General features: G+C 45.2%; 1 protein-coding gene across 1 annotated transcript in view; it reads right to left on the bottom strand.

Moving 5' to 3' along the window:
- Nucleotides 1–14,603: 14,603 nt before the first annotated feature.
- The window catches only part of sox5 (SRY-box transcription factor 5), a 68,085-nt gene continuing 61,237 nt past the window's right edge, over nt 14,604–21,451 (bottom strand). Inside the window, exons 10-13 of the mRNA XM_078100951.1 lie at nt 20,258–20,360; nt 19,797–19,970; nt 18,538–18,754; nt 14,604–17,739 (exon numbers count right to left, since the gene is read on the bottom strand). Coding sequence (XP_077957077.1) covers nt 17,442–17,739; nt 18,538–18,754; nt 19,797–19,970; nt 20,258–20,360 — 792 coding nt within the window. The 3' untranslated portion in view covers nt 14,604–17,441. The remainder of the gene's footprint in view (nt 17,740–18,537; nt 18,755–19,796; nt 19,971–20,257; nt 20,361–21,451) is intronic.

Below are 21,451 nucleotides of genomic sequence, written 5' to 3'. Positions count from 1 at the left end.
TCAAGGAAGCACTCTGATAGAATAACAGAATGTGAGGATTCTAACAAACACCTTGTAGGAAGAGTGTTTTCAGACCATTTGGCCCATTCGGTGATCAACATCTTTCTCTGCGGCATGCTTTTCAATGAAAAACTTTTGGTTATTTACAGCGATGCGAGATACAACAAGGGATCACAGTTGAGGTTACTCCGCGTCACCGCTGGAGAGACGCTTCAGATCCCGCTCACAAGACACCACAATGACCTGCTGTTTTTCCCAGTTCCGGGCCTGCTCGGGTCGGGGTGAGAGGTCCGGCCCTTGTTCATTCCGTGTATTCTTCAAGGCCTCTCGGCGCGGTCTGCTCGAAGATGTTCCGCTGCGAAGAGAATGAACTCCCATTCCATTCAGGAGAGACGCGTGGATTTAGGGGTTGGAGGTGAAAACGGGCAACGTAAGGCGATGGTAGGAGATGAAAGAGTGCGCGTGTGTGTGCAAAGGAGGGAGAAAGGGAAAAAGAGATGGCACTAAAAGCAGTTTGCCTTCCAGTTGCTGAGCTGTGGGTCTTGCTCCCAATTACACTAGTTCAATAGATGGGCTGAGATCACATTGCCCCCCCACCCCGCCCCCCAGTGTTTGCACTCGCTACAATATCCCCTTCAAACGCACACACTTTCACACCTACACAGATTTTTTGCAAAAGCATCCTGCCTCCGCACAAACACACACATTGTTGCTGACCATGTAATTGTAGGTGTGCATGTGTGGCCCACGTGAAAGGTTGTAAAAGTAGCCATGCAACATCAAGGTGACTTGGCTTGCCGCACCGGCATGTCAAGACTCTACAGATGGCCCGGCGCTGCAGAGGTAGCGACCGCCTCGCGCGTGTGTGTGTGTGTGTGTGTGTGTGTGTGTGCGCGTTAGGGAGCCTTGGGCATCGGCAGGGGCCCCCAGGGACTTGGCAGAAGGAAGCGAGCGAGGAAGAGAACTGCGTGGGCGGGAACCATCAGAGGTATGAAATGATTTGGAGAGGTGGTGGGATTGGGGGTGGGGGTCGTCAGAGGGGCAGGTGATGGTTGGGGGTGGTGTGGTTCAGTTACGGGTCTGGGAGCTATGAGAAAGGTGAGGCAGTAGTGTAATGGGGTGAGAGGCAGAAGCAGAGCCAATATTTGGGACCAAAATACACACATAAAGTAGACCCAGTATGTTGCTCACAGAAAGTAAACACAAACCTGGAACCTACTAGCTCTTTGATTTTGTTTGACTTTTAATCAGGAATTAAACAAGTTTATGTTTAGCAGCCTTTACAATGACCATGTCCTGCATGATAAAGACACCAATAAGCGTCAAAATGAAAAAAAGGTTCAAAATGTATTAAAAGAATTACAAATCAGAGGCACAAATGGCTTCCAAAAAATGTCCCGAAGATTAAGGGGTAAATGTTGGAAGATGTGTAAGGTTTGACATTGTAACAGCCGACATTTTGTGGGCAGGAATGGAAGCAGTGGGGTCTAAGAAGTGTGAATATGATTTGTCTTCTTCCAAATGTGATTCATTTGGGATAACGGAATACATGTACTGTACATGAGGTGAGAGTGGCTGATAATAAGGCAACAAAAATACTGCTCTAATATTCAGCACAAAAGTGAAAAGACAAGGTATTGCGTCGGAAGCAGTATAAAATACTCTCAGCCTGATAGGCCGTTATTCAGGGTAAAATCAGTTTACCTACAGGCCAGAACCTCTGGATTTCCCAGAGTGCATTATTGTTGAGAGCCAGATGAACCCCCTTTGGGTTCCAACCCACCAGTTGTCTAATTTCACACACTGTCAATTTAGAGGGAAGTTGAAAGCAATCAAAAAGCGAAGAGGAGACAAGTGGAGGCTAAAAACATCCTGGTAACGATGGACCACATGTTGCATCATGACTCCCATGAATAAGAAAGTACATTTAAATAAATAAATACATTTTTTCATCTGTATTTAAGCAATTGAAATGGTGTCCACTTCCCTTTCTAAATCATTGGCGTGGTGTGGTGAGTGTTTTTTTTATTATTTTAACCTGGTTTCACTTCTGCTATCTATAAAATAAACACAATAATTTAAGAAGATCTAATGCTTTTTTAGTTGTTGTTATACACAGATAGGGTTGAACCATCTCCGACCAAATACAAGATTATGTGCAGCTTAGAGGATGTGGATCAAATCACCGCCACCTAAAATTATAAAAAATGATACTGCAAAAAATCGGAGCAAAAACAATACAGGTACCCAACAATAAACAATCAATAAGACCACCAAGCTTTGTTTGGAAATAATAAAAGCTTGTATAATATGTTAATTGAATTTACTATGCTGACTTTCTAAATTCATTGTATAGAGTAAACAGGTTTGGGTATTTTACATCATCATCCTCACTGACATTCTCAACTAAACCTCAGGTGTTGGTGGAGACCAAAGCCGAGCTAAAAGGAGACGCGATGTTGGATTCTAATTCATCCGGTGGCGAGAAACATAACTCCAAATCAATATTGATCTTCATCTGCTAGATGCATACACAGGCAACTGTATGTGGAATAAATTAAACTTATACGTCATAGCAGTGTTGCTGTATCATGTCTTCAAATAGATTTAGTATATTTCAAACTAACAAACACGATGCATTTGGAACTGATGTTTGAAGAGCTTTGAGAGATCTGACCAATGACATCAATGCTGCTAACGTGGCATTAGGTAAATATGCCAAACTCCTACCAAAGTGACGACTAATTCTTGGCGATGGAATATTAGTCATATAATAATTATTGTCATACAGATACTGTTTCTTCTTTAAATAAAGGTGGAAGAACTACCTACTTCCCGCAACAACATGACCCAGAAAATCATGTAAAAATGTTGCACCAAAATGAAAAAAAATGTCAAAAACAAGATACAGATGTTTCATCCAATTAGTCTGGCAGAGATCAGGGTCTGGTTGTCTGAGGAGACGCCTGCTACATAAACCCACCCCCCTCCACCCCCCCCCCCCCCCTCAACCCCTGAAGATTGCAGGAGCAGCGAAGAGGCGAAGTGGGAACATGAGGGGGGACTCCTACTGGAGTATATATATATATACAGTACACACACATAACGTCAGACAGAGCCCTGCAGTTCCACCTTTGACACTAAGCTTCCAGAAGCAGAAACTCTGGCTCATCCTCGCTAACACAGACTGGCAGGTGAAGCTAAGCGCTGTCTCTTTATTCCTCCAGTCCTCTCTCTGTTCTGTCTGACTTCTTCTCTTTTCTCCATCTCTATGCGCTATTTCTTTCTTGCGCTCACTTTCTCTCCTATTTCGGTTTCCTATATCCATCTGTTTCTTTCTCTACCCCCCCCCCCCCTCCTCTCCTCAACCCCCGTCTCCCCATCTTCTCCTCCCCTCTCCTCCGAGGCAGCAGGGCTGGAGTTGAACTCATCTGTCAGGATCAGAAAGGGGCTGGAGTGACGGGAGACTCCTGTTCCAGCAAGATAAACACCCAGCGCAGATCAAAAATACTCTCCTCTGAACGCGCGCACACGCACAGGTGCACACGCGTATACACACACGCACGCATATGGGTGCAGCATCCACATGCAGCGAGCACCTGCCTGTTTACAAAGTTCAATCCTGCAGAACTCAGAAGGCCCAGTGATTGACAGCGACCGAGCAAAGATGGCAATACAGATCTTCAGAAGAAACCAACACGTTTCTGGACGAGGCGTAGAGAGACATCTGTATTCAGAGTATCTTAAACAAACTTCCTTCTTTCTTTTTTAAAATTATTTTATGTATTGCAAACGGGAGCTACTTCAACCCTTGCCAAGAGGACAACGGTTGCCCAAATGTTGATGTTTGATGTTTTCAAGCCCCAAGAGCAAAGTGGGAGAGAAAGCGTGATGCAGAGAGAGAGAGAGAGAGAGGGAGATAGAGGGAGATAGAGAGAGAGAGAGGGGAGGGGGAGACTGAAAGCAAATGAGAATGAGAGGAGTGGAAAAGAACATTAGCTTGAGAGATGCCAAGTTCACTATCTGCCAGCCTGAGGTGTGTGCAGTCCCGGGTGCCGTGGTGGCAGTGGAGGGGGGTGGGGGGGGGGGGGGTGGGGGGGGTTCAGTGGGTGTCAGGTATGTCTGTCTCTCCATCCCAGCACTCCAGCACGCGCGCGCGCGCGCGCACCTCCCCGCCGCCGCATCTGCCGCAGCTGGTGCTGCTCGCGCCGGATAACAAATCGTTCCCTACAGCGCCTTCTGGTAACCTCGTCATTCCGGCTAATAACATTTGGAGATGCTAAGCTTGTAAATTAGCGAATCTGGACCGAGGAGATATTATTTATGCTTGTCTCCCGTCCTGAAAGACGTTGTCTTGATGGGTAAATTGTGTTTAATTCTTGGAGGGAGTCGTTTTTTCTTCTTCCTGCGCCCCAGCGTGAGATGAGATTAATCCCTTGACAACCTTTGCGGGCGCACTTTAAAAAAAATCGCTCCCAAATGTCAGTGCCGACCGAGATCCGCGCAGGGTGGAAACCGGGAAGGGAACGAGCACCGTGCGGGTACGGGACGACCCCCCCCCCACCCCCTTATCCCCCCCGCGCGCATGACGCCTCACCGCCACGCGATGGATCCTTCAGATGTATTTTTTGTCCTTTCGTTGACGGAAAAGAAGCACACATGAACTCGAGGCACAAGCCGTCGCCCGCCCACATCCGCAGACACACACACCTTGCACCCTCCTATAGATTATGTTCTTGTTATGCACACACACACACACACACACACACACACACACACACACACACACACACACACACACACACACACACACACACACACACACACGCACACACTGTCGAAATAAAAACGGTATCACTTCGAACTGTTTGAGCAGCAACAGCAGACACACGCGTTCACACACAGTTGTCCTAACACACACACAGACACACACGCACACACTTACAGCCTGTTCTCCAGATTGCCTTTTACTAATTTGTTCCCTCTGAGTGAGAGTTTGTCTTTGATTTAATGTTTCTTTATGGCTCCCGGTGAGACCACAGTTTTAGATCCGCTTACAAGAAAGTCAGACGTGGCCGCAGAGGCCTCGCGGCCTACGGCTGCTTTTTTTATTTGCACATAAGTTGACAAAGTTGAATTAAAAGCAGAGGAACCCCCCCCCCCCCCTAGCGCTTTGAGGGGCGTCCATAGGCCTCCATCCCAGCTCGCTCTCGCCCGATGGGGTTTGGTGGACAAGTTGGTCTGGGTGATGAGTCCTGGTCCTGGTTCAAAGTCCCCTGCAGGGGGTCTGGGAGGCGGGTGTATCTCTTTCCTAATGACCCACACAGAGTGGCGGACATAACAACTGTCAACACGCATCCGCCTCCTCCTCTCCCTCCCTGCCTCCCTCTCCATGTTTGTTTGTCCCCATGCGGTCTCTTCTTCCTTCTCTTTCTTCTTCTTCCCCTACATTTACAGCTGTTGTTGAGGGGGTGTGTGTGGGGGAGTGTTGGGGGGGGGGGGGGTAAAAGAGTGGCGAAGAAAAAAAGAATAAACGAAACATAATTAGATCGTAAACGCTTCATGATATTTGAGGACTTCAAAGGGCAGAACTGAAACGACGAGGGAGTTTTGTGTGTTTGCGGCTGTCTGTCGACAAGTGCTCCTGCGTGCTCGTCGTCGTCCTCCTCCGCGTGTTATATGCGTGTGTGTCCGTGTGCCTGCGTGTGTGGTGCATTATCATTATCAAAGGGGGCCGCTGACCCCTCTTTCTGGCAGCTTTTGCAGTAGTAAAAACACTCAGGGAGTTTCGTTTCACACCAGCGCGCGGAGAGTTCAGCGTGACTCAAAACAATGAGCTTTAATGTGTTAAAAATGAGTTGCAAAGTGCTGAAACCCAAAGTTCCGCAGACATCTGACCCCCGCACTCAAACAGAAAATGACACATGTGACTGTTTTCATGAAACAAGTCATTTCTGGTAATTACAGTTATTTGCGGCAACCGTCCCTGCACACCAATTACAACCGTCTGGGGCATTTATGCGAGTGTGTGAATGAGAAGTGTGGGGGGGGGGGCAAGGTTGAAAGCAAACAATTGTCACATGAAAACACTAAAGCCAAATTTGACGAGACAATGATACTCTCCGTCCGTCATTTTTCTACTTCGACTTCAAAAGCAGGAAGCTGCGCCCCGACCTCCGGCTGGAGAGGATTAGTGGACTTCCTGTGCGTTGGTCCACGTCCAGCTCCGTTTCTGCGAGGCCTCTGAGCAGCATCATTGTGACCGCGTTTATTTTTGGAAGAACTGTGATGAAATATGTTACGTGATAAAAAAAAAAGAAAAAGAAGAGGGGCTTTAAAGTTGTTTTTGCAGAGCTGAAGAGATGTCATTTAAACAGAACATAATCCGTAAGCTGAACAACAAGCAGAGATGTTCCTTCTCTCTCTGTGTGTGACACGGCTACATAATGTCTGTCTGTCGCTGTCTTGATGTAGGCTGTAGAACTGGCAACACACACTTTACCAGCACACACACACACACAGGCGCACAGAAAGAGCTGTCCTCTTGCACAGTAATGTTTATTTATTGGAACACTTTAGAGCCGGCATACTTCTGTCAGGGAATTGACAGCTTGGCACAATGCTGAGGGGGAAAAGCTCACTGGACCGCTGCTTCGTTTTGAGACTGATTGATTGGCACGGACGGAGAGAGAAAACCATCCATCTGATTACTGTACATGGATGGCATTTTATTCAAGTAGAAGTGGAATTAGAATTATATATATATATATTCAAACAAGCCATAAACAGGAGTACGTCATTAGCAAAGCATCATGTATTTGTATTTGTTTCTAATTCATTTATTAAAGGGATTGATAAAAATGGGTTTTGTGAGGCTGCAGTGGCCTTTGACCTCCCAAATCTGATAAATTCCTCCTTTAGTTCAAGTGAAAGTTTGTTTCAAATATAAAGAAATTTCCTACAGGCGTCCTTGACATATCGTGTACCCGCGAATGGACGAGACAGACAGACGGACGACCAGTAAACATACAGCTTTCTATGAGGAAAACTTGGAATGTACACCAACACGCCTTTTAGGTATTTCAACGTTTTCAACCAATAAATCAATATTCTAATACTCTCCAAGAGGATTTTGTTAATGTCCACAAATACTCAGAGTAAAGTCCCAGTTGAATTTCCAGAGTTTTATGTTGTTTTTACTGGAGTATAAATGTCGTTTTAGCGTAAGTGTAATTTAATACAGTATGTTACATAATACAGCCACATTATCAAAAAAGAATCTTACATTTGTGCCCGTCTCAGTGCACTCTGCACTATTAGCAGTTCATTCTTTGTGCAGAGAGATGCATTAAGTGCATTTACAGATTACTTAGGAGAGAAACCTTAATACCTCCTTACCGTCCAACAGTCAACGTGACGAATTCACACAAATCGTTCTAATTCAACTTTGAATATCAGTACAAAGGGTCCGTGACACAGAACCTAAATGCATATATAAATGCCATGTTTTTTGCTGCGGACTACCACCGGTGTTAAATGCTCCTGCTGTGTCCTTCTGACACTTCATCCTTGTCAGTGAAGTTGTCCTCGCAGGCCTTCAGCGCGTGCGTCGAGCTCCCTGACAGTGTTTATGGAGCTGTGTTCTGTGGTCGGTGTGGTCCCTCGCTTCTCCCCGAGGCCTTGTAAAGAACCTCACCGCGAGGCTGCTCGACCACACCGCGCTCCCACCACAATACCAGAAAATCCCACATGTGTTGAGCAGCAGCAGCAGCAGGAGCATGTCGGAGCTGCAGATTTATGTGTGGGATGTCTTGTTGGGGGATTTAGTGTGGCCTCCAATTGAAAACAGTTTAAGGGGCAAATGATCATGGTTACACTTCTCTTGAAGCAGAATGTGAGTTGGTTACAGTCCGATTTGGCAAAGAATGTGTAAGACTGAAAAACACGGGATGCTGAACAGTTTTTCCTCTGAAGGAGAAACCAGATTTTCTTAGTATTATTGTATTATCACTTTGTAATCATTTTCTCTTTCATGAAGTGCGATGGCAAAAACTGCTCTGAAGGTCTGAAAATAAATTCCACCGACTGTGAATAGTTGTTGTAATTTCCCTTTTTTATTAATGCAACCAAAAGCTTTTCATTATCCAGAAAGCATTTTAGTTACATAAAGCATTCATTTGAATTCATTTAAAGCAACTCAGAATAGTGACTGAGATCGGATCGGAATTTCAATGAACGCCAATGCTCTGAACTGTTTATTTTCCTGAGTCTTTCTCTCTCATGTACTCACACACACGCAAACACACACACACACGCACACGCACACACACACACACACACACACACACACACACACACACGCACACACAGAAGGCCGGCCTCATGTCCCGGCGATGATGGCTAACACATGCCGGTTAAACAATCGCCCCAATCCCCCCTTATCTTCAGGAGTTATGGGGCTAAATCTACTCATAATACACAGCTCACTGAGAGTGTAATCCCTGGGAACATCGGAATAAATCCAGGCTATATCCGCTACATGCAGACTAGCGGCCAGAGCCAGGGCCATTATGGTGGGACGGAAGGAGAGGAGGAGGCGGGTCAGTGAAGGGCGCTAATGGGTCGTTTTTGAATTCACATTAACGCCGCGCCATTAGGACACCTCCATCCAGGAAATCCCTCTTACTCTCACCATACAACAGCTGTCCGAAGTATAAACTTTAAACCCACAATCCCTCTGCCACACCCGTCCCTGCGTTTCATTCTCTCTCTCTCTCTGCCACACTGCGGCTGGATTGTCCTGATTTGTCCCAATCGGAAAAAAAACTCCTAACAATTCCACACAGGGCCCGGGGGGGCAGCGAGACGGAGCCAACTGGTTGTACTTGGCTCCGATGAGAGGGGACACAAAAGCAGGGGAGGACAAATACATGACGACAACCGAGAGGGCAGTGTGCCTTTCACGCAACCTTTCGCGACCCCCTTCGGAAAATAAATAAAAACACAGAGAAAAGAAACGACGACATCAAAATCAAGTTAGTCTCGAGTCTGATTCAAAGTCAACTGTCAGGACACATGGCTGTCTGCTGCATGGCTTGTGGCGTCTGTAGTGCCGTCTGGAGAGCTTGCATGCTTGGGAAATTTTTGTCATATTAATAAAAAAAAAAAAGAGTCCAAACTAAAGGGAGGAGTAAGTGGGCTTTTTAATTTCGGATGGGAGCGAAGTGACGAGGCGATCGAATTAAAAAGGCAAACTTCAACCCCCCTCGCTGTTTTTCTGACTTTTTCTTTCCCCGGCTCGAATGTGCAGCCAAACGCAGCCATTTTACAGACTGAGTTAAGGGAAGTGGGGGATCGAAGCCCCATGGGCCCTTTGGCTCCTTGGCTGGACGACAGTTTCCTGGCCTGAAGGGGTCAGCGGTGGGCTGTCTGAGAAACTGGCAGCCATTGGGGTTCCGGAGGGGAATGTTTTTTAGGAGCGAGGGGGAGGCGGAGGGGAGGCTGGGGGGTGTATCTTGTGGCTTGTTGGCAGGGAGTGGACAATGACAGTTTGCAAATAGCGCTGTTCCTGCCAGGGCCCGCTGAGCTTGTACACATTACGCTACACGCAGGAGAGGACCGGAGGCTCTGGAGGGGCCTGGCGCTGTAAAGCCCCCAGACAGATTCATAAGAAAACGATCGTGGTGTAATGTTTCACAACTCTTAATACTCTAAACAATTACATGGCGCAGCGTGGGCTACGGAGAGCGTAGAAAACAGACTTTATGAATCTCTCAGTGCATTGTTAATTACACGGTGTTTGCCATACCGCTAATGGTCCGAGCCGACAGACAGAGGGGAGATAAGCGTCAGGCTCGACAAACAAATTTATCCTATGTAGGGTTTGTTATGGTAGGAAACAGAAGCAGCACCTGGAAAGCCTCGGGATAATCCAAGAATTAGATTTGCATGTCGAACTTATTTTTTCTTCGACGACACGCGTCATGGCGGTGAACGATGACTCTTATTTAGACTCAGTGAACATGTTGCTATTTGTCTATCACAAGGTGTAGAAGTATCCATTTAATTGATTAATTCACGATTTGTATTCGTTGCAGTTTTTTCTGTTCTTTTCGTTTAATATTTTTAATCTGTTTTTAAAGATTCTTACGTTACGGAATTTTTTTTTATCACAAATAGTGCTTACAATGCAATTAAGTGTCACGTACTTTATGGGTTAGTGTCATTTTCCTGCACCACAGGTGGCCCCCGGATCCAGATCCAGATCACATATTCACACCGGGTCACCATGAGGACGACGACGACGACAATTTTATGTTGCTTTTGCTCTAGAAAACTTGCTTCAGCCACATTGTTTTGCCTCTTCCCCTCACCCGTTTCCTCCATGCTGATATGCTTAACCTGTCTTCACCTCAGTCCCCTCTTGGTCTCCCTTTAAATCAGCTTTTTAATATCCTCGCTAAGCCCTCTTCACTTATTTCTTTCACCTGTGTGTCCTATTTCTTGTCGCCTTTTTAACCACGTCCCCCTTTAATCCCTGTGTCTCCCTCATAAACCCGTCTTCCCGCTCTTCACCCACTTATTCCTCTCACGCCTGTCCCTCGGCTTTCCGTATTTCCATATCCCTGAGCTGATTCCCTTGTCCCCTCGCTTCCAGCCTGTTGTATTCCCTGTCTCTCTTCTCATCCGTTTATCACTGGCCCTTGTTCTGTTAATCCCCGAGGGTTTTGTTTATTTGTGTTGGAGCTGCTTTTACAGCTTGCGATTGACCCCACCTATTTTCTCACCAGTCATTTGAACAGCAGGGCTGCTTTGCAGCTACTCCATCAATTAACATACCATTAGCATAATATTTGCATGTGTGCATTAGGGTGTTGATGGGGAGAGGAAAATAACAGTTTTTTTTTTTTCTTCTTGTCTCAAAAAAAGATGTATTTCACGGGATGACGTTAAAGCGCCCACAGGCTTCTTTATCTCGCTTTGGTACCGCTGTTCATCAAACAACATCATGTTTTTTCAACATCAAGTTTGCTGTGAAAAAGTTATGTGGCTCTTGAGTCACCGGCCCACCAACACATCAACGTCTGATGATGATCATAAAACTAATTTGTTTCATCACAATCCTGTTTTTGATGAGACTATTACATAAGTGCCCAATGTCGATGTTTTTACCATTGTAGTGACGAATAAAATGTAATTAATGACAAAAACTGTGCTTATCGTTTAAAAACTTCCTGCAAAATATATGTGGTGTTTCTAAAGACAGTTGAGTTTAAAGGTGAAGAAAGTGGTCAAAAGAGGAACGTTAAAATTAAACCCAACAGACAGGACGCAACGTGGTTATGCGCCTTTGACATAACCACGCCGAAAGCAAACGAACGCGCATGGCCTGAACGTGCAGATGCATGAAGGCAAGCAGATCCATACATTTGGGATGGAGACGCACCGGCAGAGAGAGGGTGGAAGTAGGCCAGCTGCTGCACGCCGCTCCCGCTGAAGCCGGTGAGTGTTTCGTGTGAGAGTGGCGGCTGAGCGCCGGGGCGACGTGTCCGGGGATTGGAGCCAGTTTCCCAGTCTTGATTGGGGATCAGCCCCGCGGCCCTCACTGTCCCGCTGCGTGCCACGCCTGTCCCTCACACGCCAGCGCTCTCAGATCTGTCACATTAGGGCCGTCGCTCAAACACTGACGGCGCTTTGTGATTGTTTGTCTCGTGTCACGCTGATTACTTTGCCCATTGAAACCCGACGGAGGAAGTGCATGAAGTTTGGGCGGCGACGAGGAAGTCACACCTCGTTAATGAGGCTAATGGCCGCTCCGTCATTGGCCCACATTTTTCCCTCTCAATCACGTCGAGGCTCGTCTCCTGTCGAGTCAACCCCCCCTCCCCCCCGAAACAACAGATGCCAGATACATGCGTAATCTGTCATGTTTGTGTTTAAGACACAGGGTCTGAGCAGTGCTGTCATGTGATAATGTCATATGTGCTACATGTGAACCGTCACACATTATTCATATACATGTGTAAAACTTACAGACAGCACAAAAAACAAAGTAACAGGGCGGCCATCTGCCAAAATGATAAAAAATGTGATGATATCTATATCTATATATATTTTTAACGTGCCATATGCTTGCATATCTACACTTTATTTTTCATCTCAGCCTTGTGTTGCTTTATTTTAATGGTTTGAGTGCCGGCACTCTCTGCTATGAGACTATTTTATGTACTCTTAATGCATCATCAACCTAATATTAATGGCCCTCACTTTTTTATCACAATTTAGAATGAAGCATGACTGATGAAATGTTTTAACATTTTCACAGCTTAAGTACTGTGGTGAAATCATTTTTATGAGACTTTTACGATCACCTTTTTTCTCCTAATGATGCTGCAGTTGCGTGTCTATTAATGTGTGAGGTAGAGGATTAGCTGTGCTGCCAGAATAAAGGAATAAGAAAATGCCACCTGATAAACACATATTTATAATTATATGTTCATTTTGGATATGAATTAATATCTAATTGTAAGATTTATTTTTTACCTTTATAGTGTTTTTTTAAAACGATACAATAATTCATTCTATAAATATAAGAAGTTTGATCTAAGAATATAATTTACTTTAGTTGAAACCTTATTTAAATCTTAAATTTTTTGGCATCAGGATTCATGACAGTTTAATATTGTTGTTGCAGATATATTGTGTCTCTATCTTAATTCTAATTTCAAAATGAACTTACAACGCTTCACCAATTTCCTTGAGCAATCAACAATAATAACAATTATGTTGGAATGCAGTCAGATGCAATTATCACATCATATTCACTTCTCTTTAATTCCTATCTGCATTTCCACAATATTCTGCATTCGTGTGTTTAGTCCGTCTTCGTGCATTGTGAGACGTTTGGTCCCGCCGTCTAAATGCAGTTATATATAATATCCAACAGGCCTGTTGGCCCCGGCTGCTCTGCTGCACTCAGCTCTCGAGCTGCTCTTGTCTCAGTATAATCCCCCCTCCTCATGAATACATTAACGCCGGAGCCTTAAACTCAGCTTAGCTTGCGGCTCAGCGTCACAGCACATCCTATTACCTACTTTAAATCATTAATGTGACATCGTTTTCACTCAATTTCCAAACACCCACGGTCGAAAACTGCGTATTTCTCTGAGCCGCTGCAGAAAGAGGGCCGCCCTCAGAGTCACACGGTTGACTAGACGCATGTGCAGTGTTTAGACAAACATATAAGTTCTTGTTAGATCTGGACAAAAACGTTGGACCGAATTACATCATATTGTCAATATGCACAGCGAAATACAGTAAAAATGAGCCCACAGTAATAGTTTTCTCCCTTTTGGTTCAACCATTGTGTGGCAATAGCCAGTGAATAACAGTGGTCTAAGCTGAGCTAACTCCCACACGCACCTTAGGGTGTGTGCGCGTCATTTAATCGGAGTCTAGCCACCGTTTGCTTCCTCCAACATGTTGTGTTCCGCTGACAATACAGGAAAAAGAAAAAATCTCAATCCCCCTTCCTTGCTACTCAAGTATTCACACATAAACCTCCAGGCTGTCTCTGAAAAATTCAAAACGCCCAGAGAACAACTAAGTCCTTCACTTACCGTAGGAGTTGTGGATCTGCCCCGGCCGTGCCTCTTTATTGCATCAAAAGGGCTTTTTTCTGTGTGCGTTTGTGTGTGTGTCTGAAGCTTTGGTAATTAGCAAACCACGTAAAATCCTCTCCTCTGAGTGCATTTAACTGTCTTTATGCACAATGCGATGGATGGGGCTGTGGGGGTTGATTGCTGCGCATACGGACACAGATGGGGACAGCATTTTAACGGACGCACTGAGTGGGGTTTTGTGTTTTAAAACCTTGAAAGTGAAGGCATGAACATCCTGAACATCCTTAAGCGAGCATGAATTAAAGATCTGCTTCCAAAATGTCGACGGACCCCGGGCGTCCGGCGGCTTTTTAGAGGCGGTTGGAGCGTGCAATCTTTCCTCGTTTTCCGCACACGTGTGCACACGCAAACATTTGATCACTGAGTCAACCCCCCCTCCCCCTCCTCTCTCTGCCCATGCCCCTTGTTGTGCTTAATTAGGTTATCAGGTTGCTAGCGGGCCATGATTTGGCTCCACGCCTACCAGCTGGCCCTCTGATTGGAGGGGCAAGAAGGTGGACTTAGCATAATTAACACGTGTTATGGAGACGATTGAATTGTTCGGCGACACGCGGGCAGCGCCATCGCCGCGGTGACTCGCGTTGTGTTCGTGGGTGACGGACAGCAAGAATCTCGAGCTCGTTAAAAAAAAAAAAATCAAAATCAGATCAGATTAGAAACATCTGATAAAATGAATTTGACCATTTAACTCATCTAAATCATTAACTAAATATGAACTACTCTTTATCGTCTTGGTTTTATTAATACTATAAAAACAGGCGGGAAGCATTCGCTGTCCTTTCCATCGTTAACATTTCTGCATAATAAGGTCGCGGCAGTGTATATTTGTATGTCCATGTGAATATGTTGGAACTGTAAAACCATTGTGTGAATGTATGTGTGGAGGAAAGAAGTGACCAGGACCAGCACAAGTTTTACCCAACACATTGCTGTCTTTATTAGAGCCTTGTCTGGCAGTAATACTGAAAAAAAGTGAACTTAGAACAGATGGTGGTGGCAGCCCACAGCTTTTTTTTTCTCCTTTCCTGTTTTTCCTTATTTCTTTGATATTTTTCTTTATTTTTTTTGTGTGAGTACTGCGACTCCTGCTTTTCTGTGGCATGGATAACATCAATAAAAGAGACAGTAGGGAGAGAAAAAGAAATATACAACTTATATTACACTGTGTTATGAACAAAATATAAATCTATAACTCTATGTTATATTTACATAATTATCTTTCTTGATTTTTCAAGTTCAGATAGTAAGATATTTTTTGTTTTACTTGTAATAATTCTTACTTTGTTTTGAGCTCCACTCATGACTTTGATTGTCTTAAATAATATCATCATCATCCATTGTCTTGATTTGGGGTCAGACGTCTTAATGCCCCCACCGACCCACCTGACACCCTAAAATTGGGTTGATCCACACAGCCCCCTCTCTCCAGCATCGGGTTGAACCATGTCGTGATAAACAGGGGTGACTATACAGCTAAATTAAGACCCACCGGCTCATTATGTGGCGTGTAGCGAACATCTACAGCGAGAATGATTGTGGAGATCACCATGCGACAGCACACCTGAACAGTAGTCGTGGCCCCTGCAGCGTCGCGTGGAGCTCAAACAAAGCAAAGGGCTCCTGATGAGAAGTGACTTTTAAGATACTGTATATACGTTTGGCCGTCTCACACACACACATACATAGAGGAACACCTTTGTGGATCACAGTAAACACCGCTTTCCTATAATTAAAAAAAAAAAAAAAAACACCAAACAAAGCATATGTACAGGATTTTAAATCTAGAATATTAGATTTTATGAAAACAGAAAAGGGACAGCATGGGATTCGTTTGGTTGTCGTGATAATCTCTTCATTTGACACATGTATGCCTGTGTGTGTGTTAGCGATTGTGTTTGTGCATGTATGCGTGTGGATCCAAGCCGAAGATGTTCCACTGTGTCTCGGTGAGGCGGCCATAACTAGTAAACAGGGACGGGACTCTTTGTTCACAGAAAACAGTTTCCAAAAATGATAAAACTGATTTCCAGGGAAAAAAAAAAAGAAAGTTAAAGGCAAAATAAAACAGAGGAAACTTCACATTATACATTATAATAACCGTTACAAATAAAATAATAACAATTTAAAGAAAAAAAAACATGTTCTTCTTTTTCTCAGAGTCTGAGTGCTTTTTAGAAATGGGTTTGGACGTGACGAGGTCGCGTCTTCAGACAGAGGAGTGCCGGCGTTGAGTTCTAACCCCGCCCACCTTACCGCCACAAGGATTAATACAAAACAAACGCATCAAAAAAGGAAAGGGAACAAACAAATGCAAAACAAAGCAAGGTAAAATGACAACTTGTGTTTAGATCTAAATACCTACAGCTAAATAGAATAATGTTTCATCAACTGTCATAGTTTCATATGGTCATAAAAACGCAATATAGAGGAGAAAAATAAATTATACTGTACATAACTTACTAAACTTAGGAAACGCTGACCATCCTTATAATTATTGTTAATAATATTATTAGACTAGAGGCAGTTTGAAGAGAAATAATAAAATACAGTATTCTAATACAAACAGAAACACTGACTGGCTGCTTCAGCTCAGCTCCACCCACTCAGGGCAGCAAGACGATGTTGATTGAAGGGAGCAGGAAAACACTGAGGGTGTGTATACACGTGTGTGGGTGTGTGTGTGTGTGTGTGTGTGTGTGTGGTACAATTAAAAACAGCAGCAGTGTAAGCCCGTCTTTCCGTGTCCTGGATGTTTTGGGCCTTTTTCCTCGCACTGGGAATGAGATTGTACGCACACGGCGACACACACTGCCGAGTCGTACTGGTGTTTCGCCCCCAGACGAGGTTAGGATAAAAGGGACGAAGCGAGAAGGTGACTGGCGGATTGTCTCACAGCACAGTGCACGCCAGAGACTCCCCCTCTCTCCCTCAACGCGGGACGGTCCACGCTGCGCTGGTCAGTCCTGGCTGGACCGTTCCAACCCGGGAAGCGGGCAGTCGCAAAAAAACACGGGGGCACACTGAGAGCTCGAAAAGATATGTTTTTGTTAAAAATAAACACGTCTGATGTCTGTCTGCTTTACAACAAAAGGAGGGAAAAAAGAAAAGTCTCTTTTTTCTATTATTATTCAAACTTGTAGCACAAAAACAACAAATCACATTCACAAGCCACTTATTGGCACCGTGTACCTGAGTGAGAATATTATAGAACCGAAGAACAAAAAAGCTGTTTTTTTTTTTTTTCGTTTTTTTAAAGTGTCTCTTGTTAATAAACAGGTCCGCCATCTTAAAGTGTCATCTGTTAGCCTTTGACAGGTCCACTGATCCGTCTGTCGTTTTTGAAAATGTCTCCTCTTTCCACAAACGGTTCTAAAAGGTTGCTTTTTGAGCGTGATTTCGATGTCTCCTCACTCAACCTGCAGTAGTACTTGAATATTCCTCAGCGAGCGTCAGAAGCTTGGCTTGGTCGTCTCGTGCTCCCGGACACCAGTTCGTGTAACAGTCAGTGTGAGTGACAGGTCCTGTGCTTCCGTTGAATGATCAGAATGCTGGTATCAGGACTCCAGTGGGAGGGGGGGCTTGGAGGGGGGGTCTTGGCTCTGTCAGAAGAGTCCGCGTTAGTCAGGAGGGCGAGACGGTAGCGTGTGTTTGTGAGGTCGGGATGCAAAGGTAATTGGCAAAAAGAGAAAGTTTTCTTCCTGATTGGTGGGTGGGGGGGTTGGGGGGGGGCTTTCTAAATTAAGCTTCTGTCACGCCGCCCTATTGGGTGATGTGGTTGTCGTTGTCGCTGGTGTAATCTGCTTCTTCGTCCTCGTAGTCGAAGTCGTCGTACGCGTCGCCGTTGCTGTCGTCCAGCCGCAGCTCCTCCTCCTTGATCCGGGGCTCGTCCCCCTTCAGGCCAGCCAGGTGGGGGTTCTGGTGGTGGTTGGCGTTGGGCTCGGGGCTGCTGGACATGCTTGAGTGCTCTGACGGCATTTGGGGTGAGGGGATTCCTGCCATGGAGAGGGTACCTGGGTAAACCACGCCTGCGGAGGACAGGGGCAACTGGCCCTGCTGCCTGTAACACACAAGGAAGAGGCGCTTTAGTTCATGACAGTTTCAAACTACGTTAGACGGCTAACGTGTGCGAAAGTAACCACATGTGCTGCCCCTGAGGGTTTCCGGGTCTTTGATGCTGCGATAAGATAACTAGCTGCCGGCTGTGGCTTCATGTTTCGTACAGAGAACGTGTGATCCCTCAACACCGGGTGGATACGTCTAATTGTTGCGCACGGTTCAGCCAGAAGGCGTTTGTTTTCTTTGAACACCTTTTAGCACACAGAGTTGAGGTAACGTGATGTAATTCACGAGAGCGATTAGAGGAAAGTCTGGGAAAGGTACGGCTTTTTTTATTTCCCTAATTCCATATTTAACATTAGGTTGAGAACCATTGTCTTTGAATTTACATTTGTTAGCTTGGCTCATTAGGGGAACGGAAACGGCAACTAAATAATGATGGGATTTAATGAGGGTTCAATTAAACCTGAAGTAAAACCAATTAAGAAGGAAATCCATAACCTATAAAATCTAAAATAGAGATGTTGTGTCAAACCTCTTGGTTGGTGTTGATATATCACATTTACAGCACATAAATATATAAATCTTCTTTTGTTTTTATCATCATGGGACGTGACACATGTTCCAACAAAACAAAACCGTTAAAACTAAATAAAGTAAAAGAGCAAAAGCTACTCAGAAGATGAATATTAAAACTACCCCAAAGTATATATATGTATATATATATAAAAAAACAAAAAGCTAATTGCTATCTTATGACTCATCATACAAAAACAGTTCCCCTAAACAGTTCCCCTACCCCACACTGAAGTATTGTCTCATTTCCTGCCTGCGGGACCTCATGATGGCTTTGTACTCGCCGATGCGCAGCTTCTTGCCGTCCACCAGGCAGGTGCGTTTGGGCCGCGGCTTGTACTTGTAGTCGGGGTATTTCTCCAGGTGCTGCTTGCTGAGGCGAGCCTGCTCCTCGTAGTACGGCTGCTTCTCCAGGTTGGTCATGGCTTTCCAGCGGGAGCCTGGACGGGGGGGGGGGGGGGGCGCATTAGTGACGGTGAGAGCGGTCAGTTTCACTTTGCCAGAGTGTGAAAAAAAATCAACTGATGGCAAAACAAATCAATTAATAAAACGGCCGTTATGGTCATTATATAGAAATGAAATCACTTACAATCAGCAGAAAGAAGTGTGTGAATTAAGCCTGCTTTAAGATCAATCGCATTGTGTTAGGAACAAATGTCTGCGTGGCCCCCGTGACCCTACATCCCTTGTGAATATACCGCCGCACATGCACACAACCACAATCTGAAGCCCACACAGGTTAATGAGGAGAAGCGCTGTGGACGACACGTCCTTATCTGAACTAATGAGGACTTCACTTAACCTGCTGTCATCGCTCTCAGCTCAGTTTCTGCAGATTTGTAGTATCAGTTCACTGAGTGTGTGTGTGTGTGTGTGTGTGTAATCTTGAGTAAGTCTTTCCCCTGTGTGTTTCATATCTGGTCTGAATTTGCACTCGACTACTGTAGGTTTAATGGGTAAAAGCTGTCAGCACTTGGCTGTTCTCGCTCTCTGTCTTTCTCTCTCTGTTCTGCGATCTGTTAGCAATCGAGAGGGGGGGGGGGCAGAGGGGGAGGGGGGCGGGCGGCAGAGAGAGAGAGAGAGAGAGAGAGAGAGAGAGAGGGCTTATTAAAACCACATTTCCCTGCGTTATAAAACGCTTAGGAGCTCTTTAAAATGTCAGGGCTGATCCCGGCGGTACGGGGGAAATGTCAGGCGGCCTTGCGCTGCTTGTTTAATGCATAATGAATTATATCATCATTTGTCGGAGCCGCGCGCTCCCCAGTCGTTCATTAACAGCCGCTTACACAATGCCGCCGCGTGTAATGAAATCACAGTGTGTGCGCTTGTGAAAGTGGGAAATAGGAGCCGCCGTACATGCGTCGCTCCCTTTCGCCTGGTTTAGGTGACAGAGGTGGGGAGGGGAAAGGCTCCTGTCAATCAAAGCAGACTGCATGTGTGTGTGTGTGTGTGTGTGTGTGTGTGTGTGTGTGTGTGTTTTACCGAGGATCTTGCTGATGTTGGAGTTGTGCATGTCGGGGAAGGCCTGCAGGATCTTTCTCCTCTCGTCCTTGGCCCAAACCATGAAGGCGTTCATCGGCCGCTTGATGTGCGGCTCTGCGCTGCCACGACCCCGAGCCTCCCGAAATATTCTGGAGTCTGACACGCTGGGGGAGCCTGAGGGTGGGGAAGGAGTAGGTAGAGGCAGAGAGAAATACAAATATTTTGAGGGTTTTTAATTTTTTTCGATAAAGCAAAATATGTTTAAAAACAAACTAAATCAAATCATACAAAAAGTATTTTCCTTTAAACTGGTGAAATGTATGAAAATGAATCTCCTAAAATGAAGAAAAATGTCATTTTTCAATACTTTTTTTATAGCAATTAGGAAAAATGTCGCTTTTTGTCGCCTAAATGGCCACACTATGTGTGTGTGTGTGTGTGTGTGTGTGTGTGTGTCCTACCGTCAGAGTCTCCGCTCATGGTGAAGTCCAGCATGGCGTGGCTGAACTTGTCCTCTGCCTGTTGCTTCAGCTGTTGACTCAGACTCTCCAAGGCTGCCTTGTCCTAAACAACACAAACAATTCACAGTCGCAGCCGGTCAGTCAGTGAGTCGATGAGCGTGAATACATGAATGAGTGAAACCAACGCGCACGCATGCAGGAAAATGTGCATCTACCAGTAAACGTTCTTCGAAGTCCTTTTGAATAGATTTCTGGTTCTTTATTTTTTTTTTAATCTCTGATATTATTTATCACATGGTTAAAAGGAGCAATTGTTTCATGTCACAAATTCCTGTTTTTGAAGCATCAAATGACTTTTTAAGTTGGAGAAAAAAAAAGAAATCAGTTTTGAAGACATGAACTCCTTCACAGAGGTAACAGCTGAACGACGGAAGCAGATCCCCTTTGATCGGAAATAAAACCGTTGATAATGATTCCTTTTTTTTTTACAGATAAAGCTGACGAGGGCAGTCGCTTCAGCAAACACGCAGTTTGTGTTTTGGTCCAGTGTAAATTTGGGTAAATGTCAGCAGCAAATTGTTAGTTGAGTGCTGTACGCCTGCATGCTTGAACACACATCTGTGTGTATGTTTGCATGTGAAAGAATGCTGATTACATTTAGTCCTATTTGGATGTTTACCGTTTTGTGTGTATACTGTATATTTTGTGTGTGTGTGTGTGTGTGTGTGTGTGAGTGGACTCCTGGCAGCCACCTGCGAGAGTGGAGTGCAGCGGCTTGCCTCTCTCTCTCACAAAGGCCCCCGAGGGTCGACGCATTAGAGAGAGAGAGAGCGGGAGAGTGCAGCGCGGACGAGAGCGAGGCCACGCCGCACGGCCCCCTGGGTATTTATTACAACCAATAAAAGGCTGATTTACTGAGCATTTACATGCGTAATGCAAGCAGCCGGCACACTCTGTGCTAGAAGTGAACACACACACTCGTGCTCACACACACACACACATACCGTAGTTCACCAGCGCTTTACGGTTTAATTACGCGATCAGGAGCCGTACCCAAAACGCTGTCGTCTTCTAAAATAACCTTCCAAAAAGTGTGCCTCTCCACTTACATGTGACCCTGGCGAGCCGGCTGGCGCGATGGGACGAGGGCAGAATGATAATGAAATGCATTTTCTCCGTTTTTGTCCAGCAGGG

This window comes from Gasterosteus aculeatus, chromosome 4 (genome assembly GCF_964276395.1).
Source record: "Gasterosteus aculeatus chromosome 4, fGasAcu3.hap1.1, whole genome shotgun sequence".
In the NCBI taxonomy this organism is placed as follows: Eukaryota; Metazoa; Chordata; class Actinopteri; order Perciformes; family Gasterosteidae; genus Gasterosteus; species Gasterosteus aculeatus.
The sequence above is the reverse complement of the archived record's forward strand: the minus strand, read 5'-3'. Positions and strand labels throughout refer to the sequence as shown.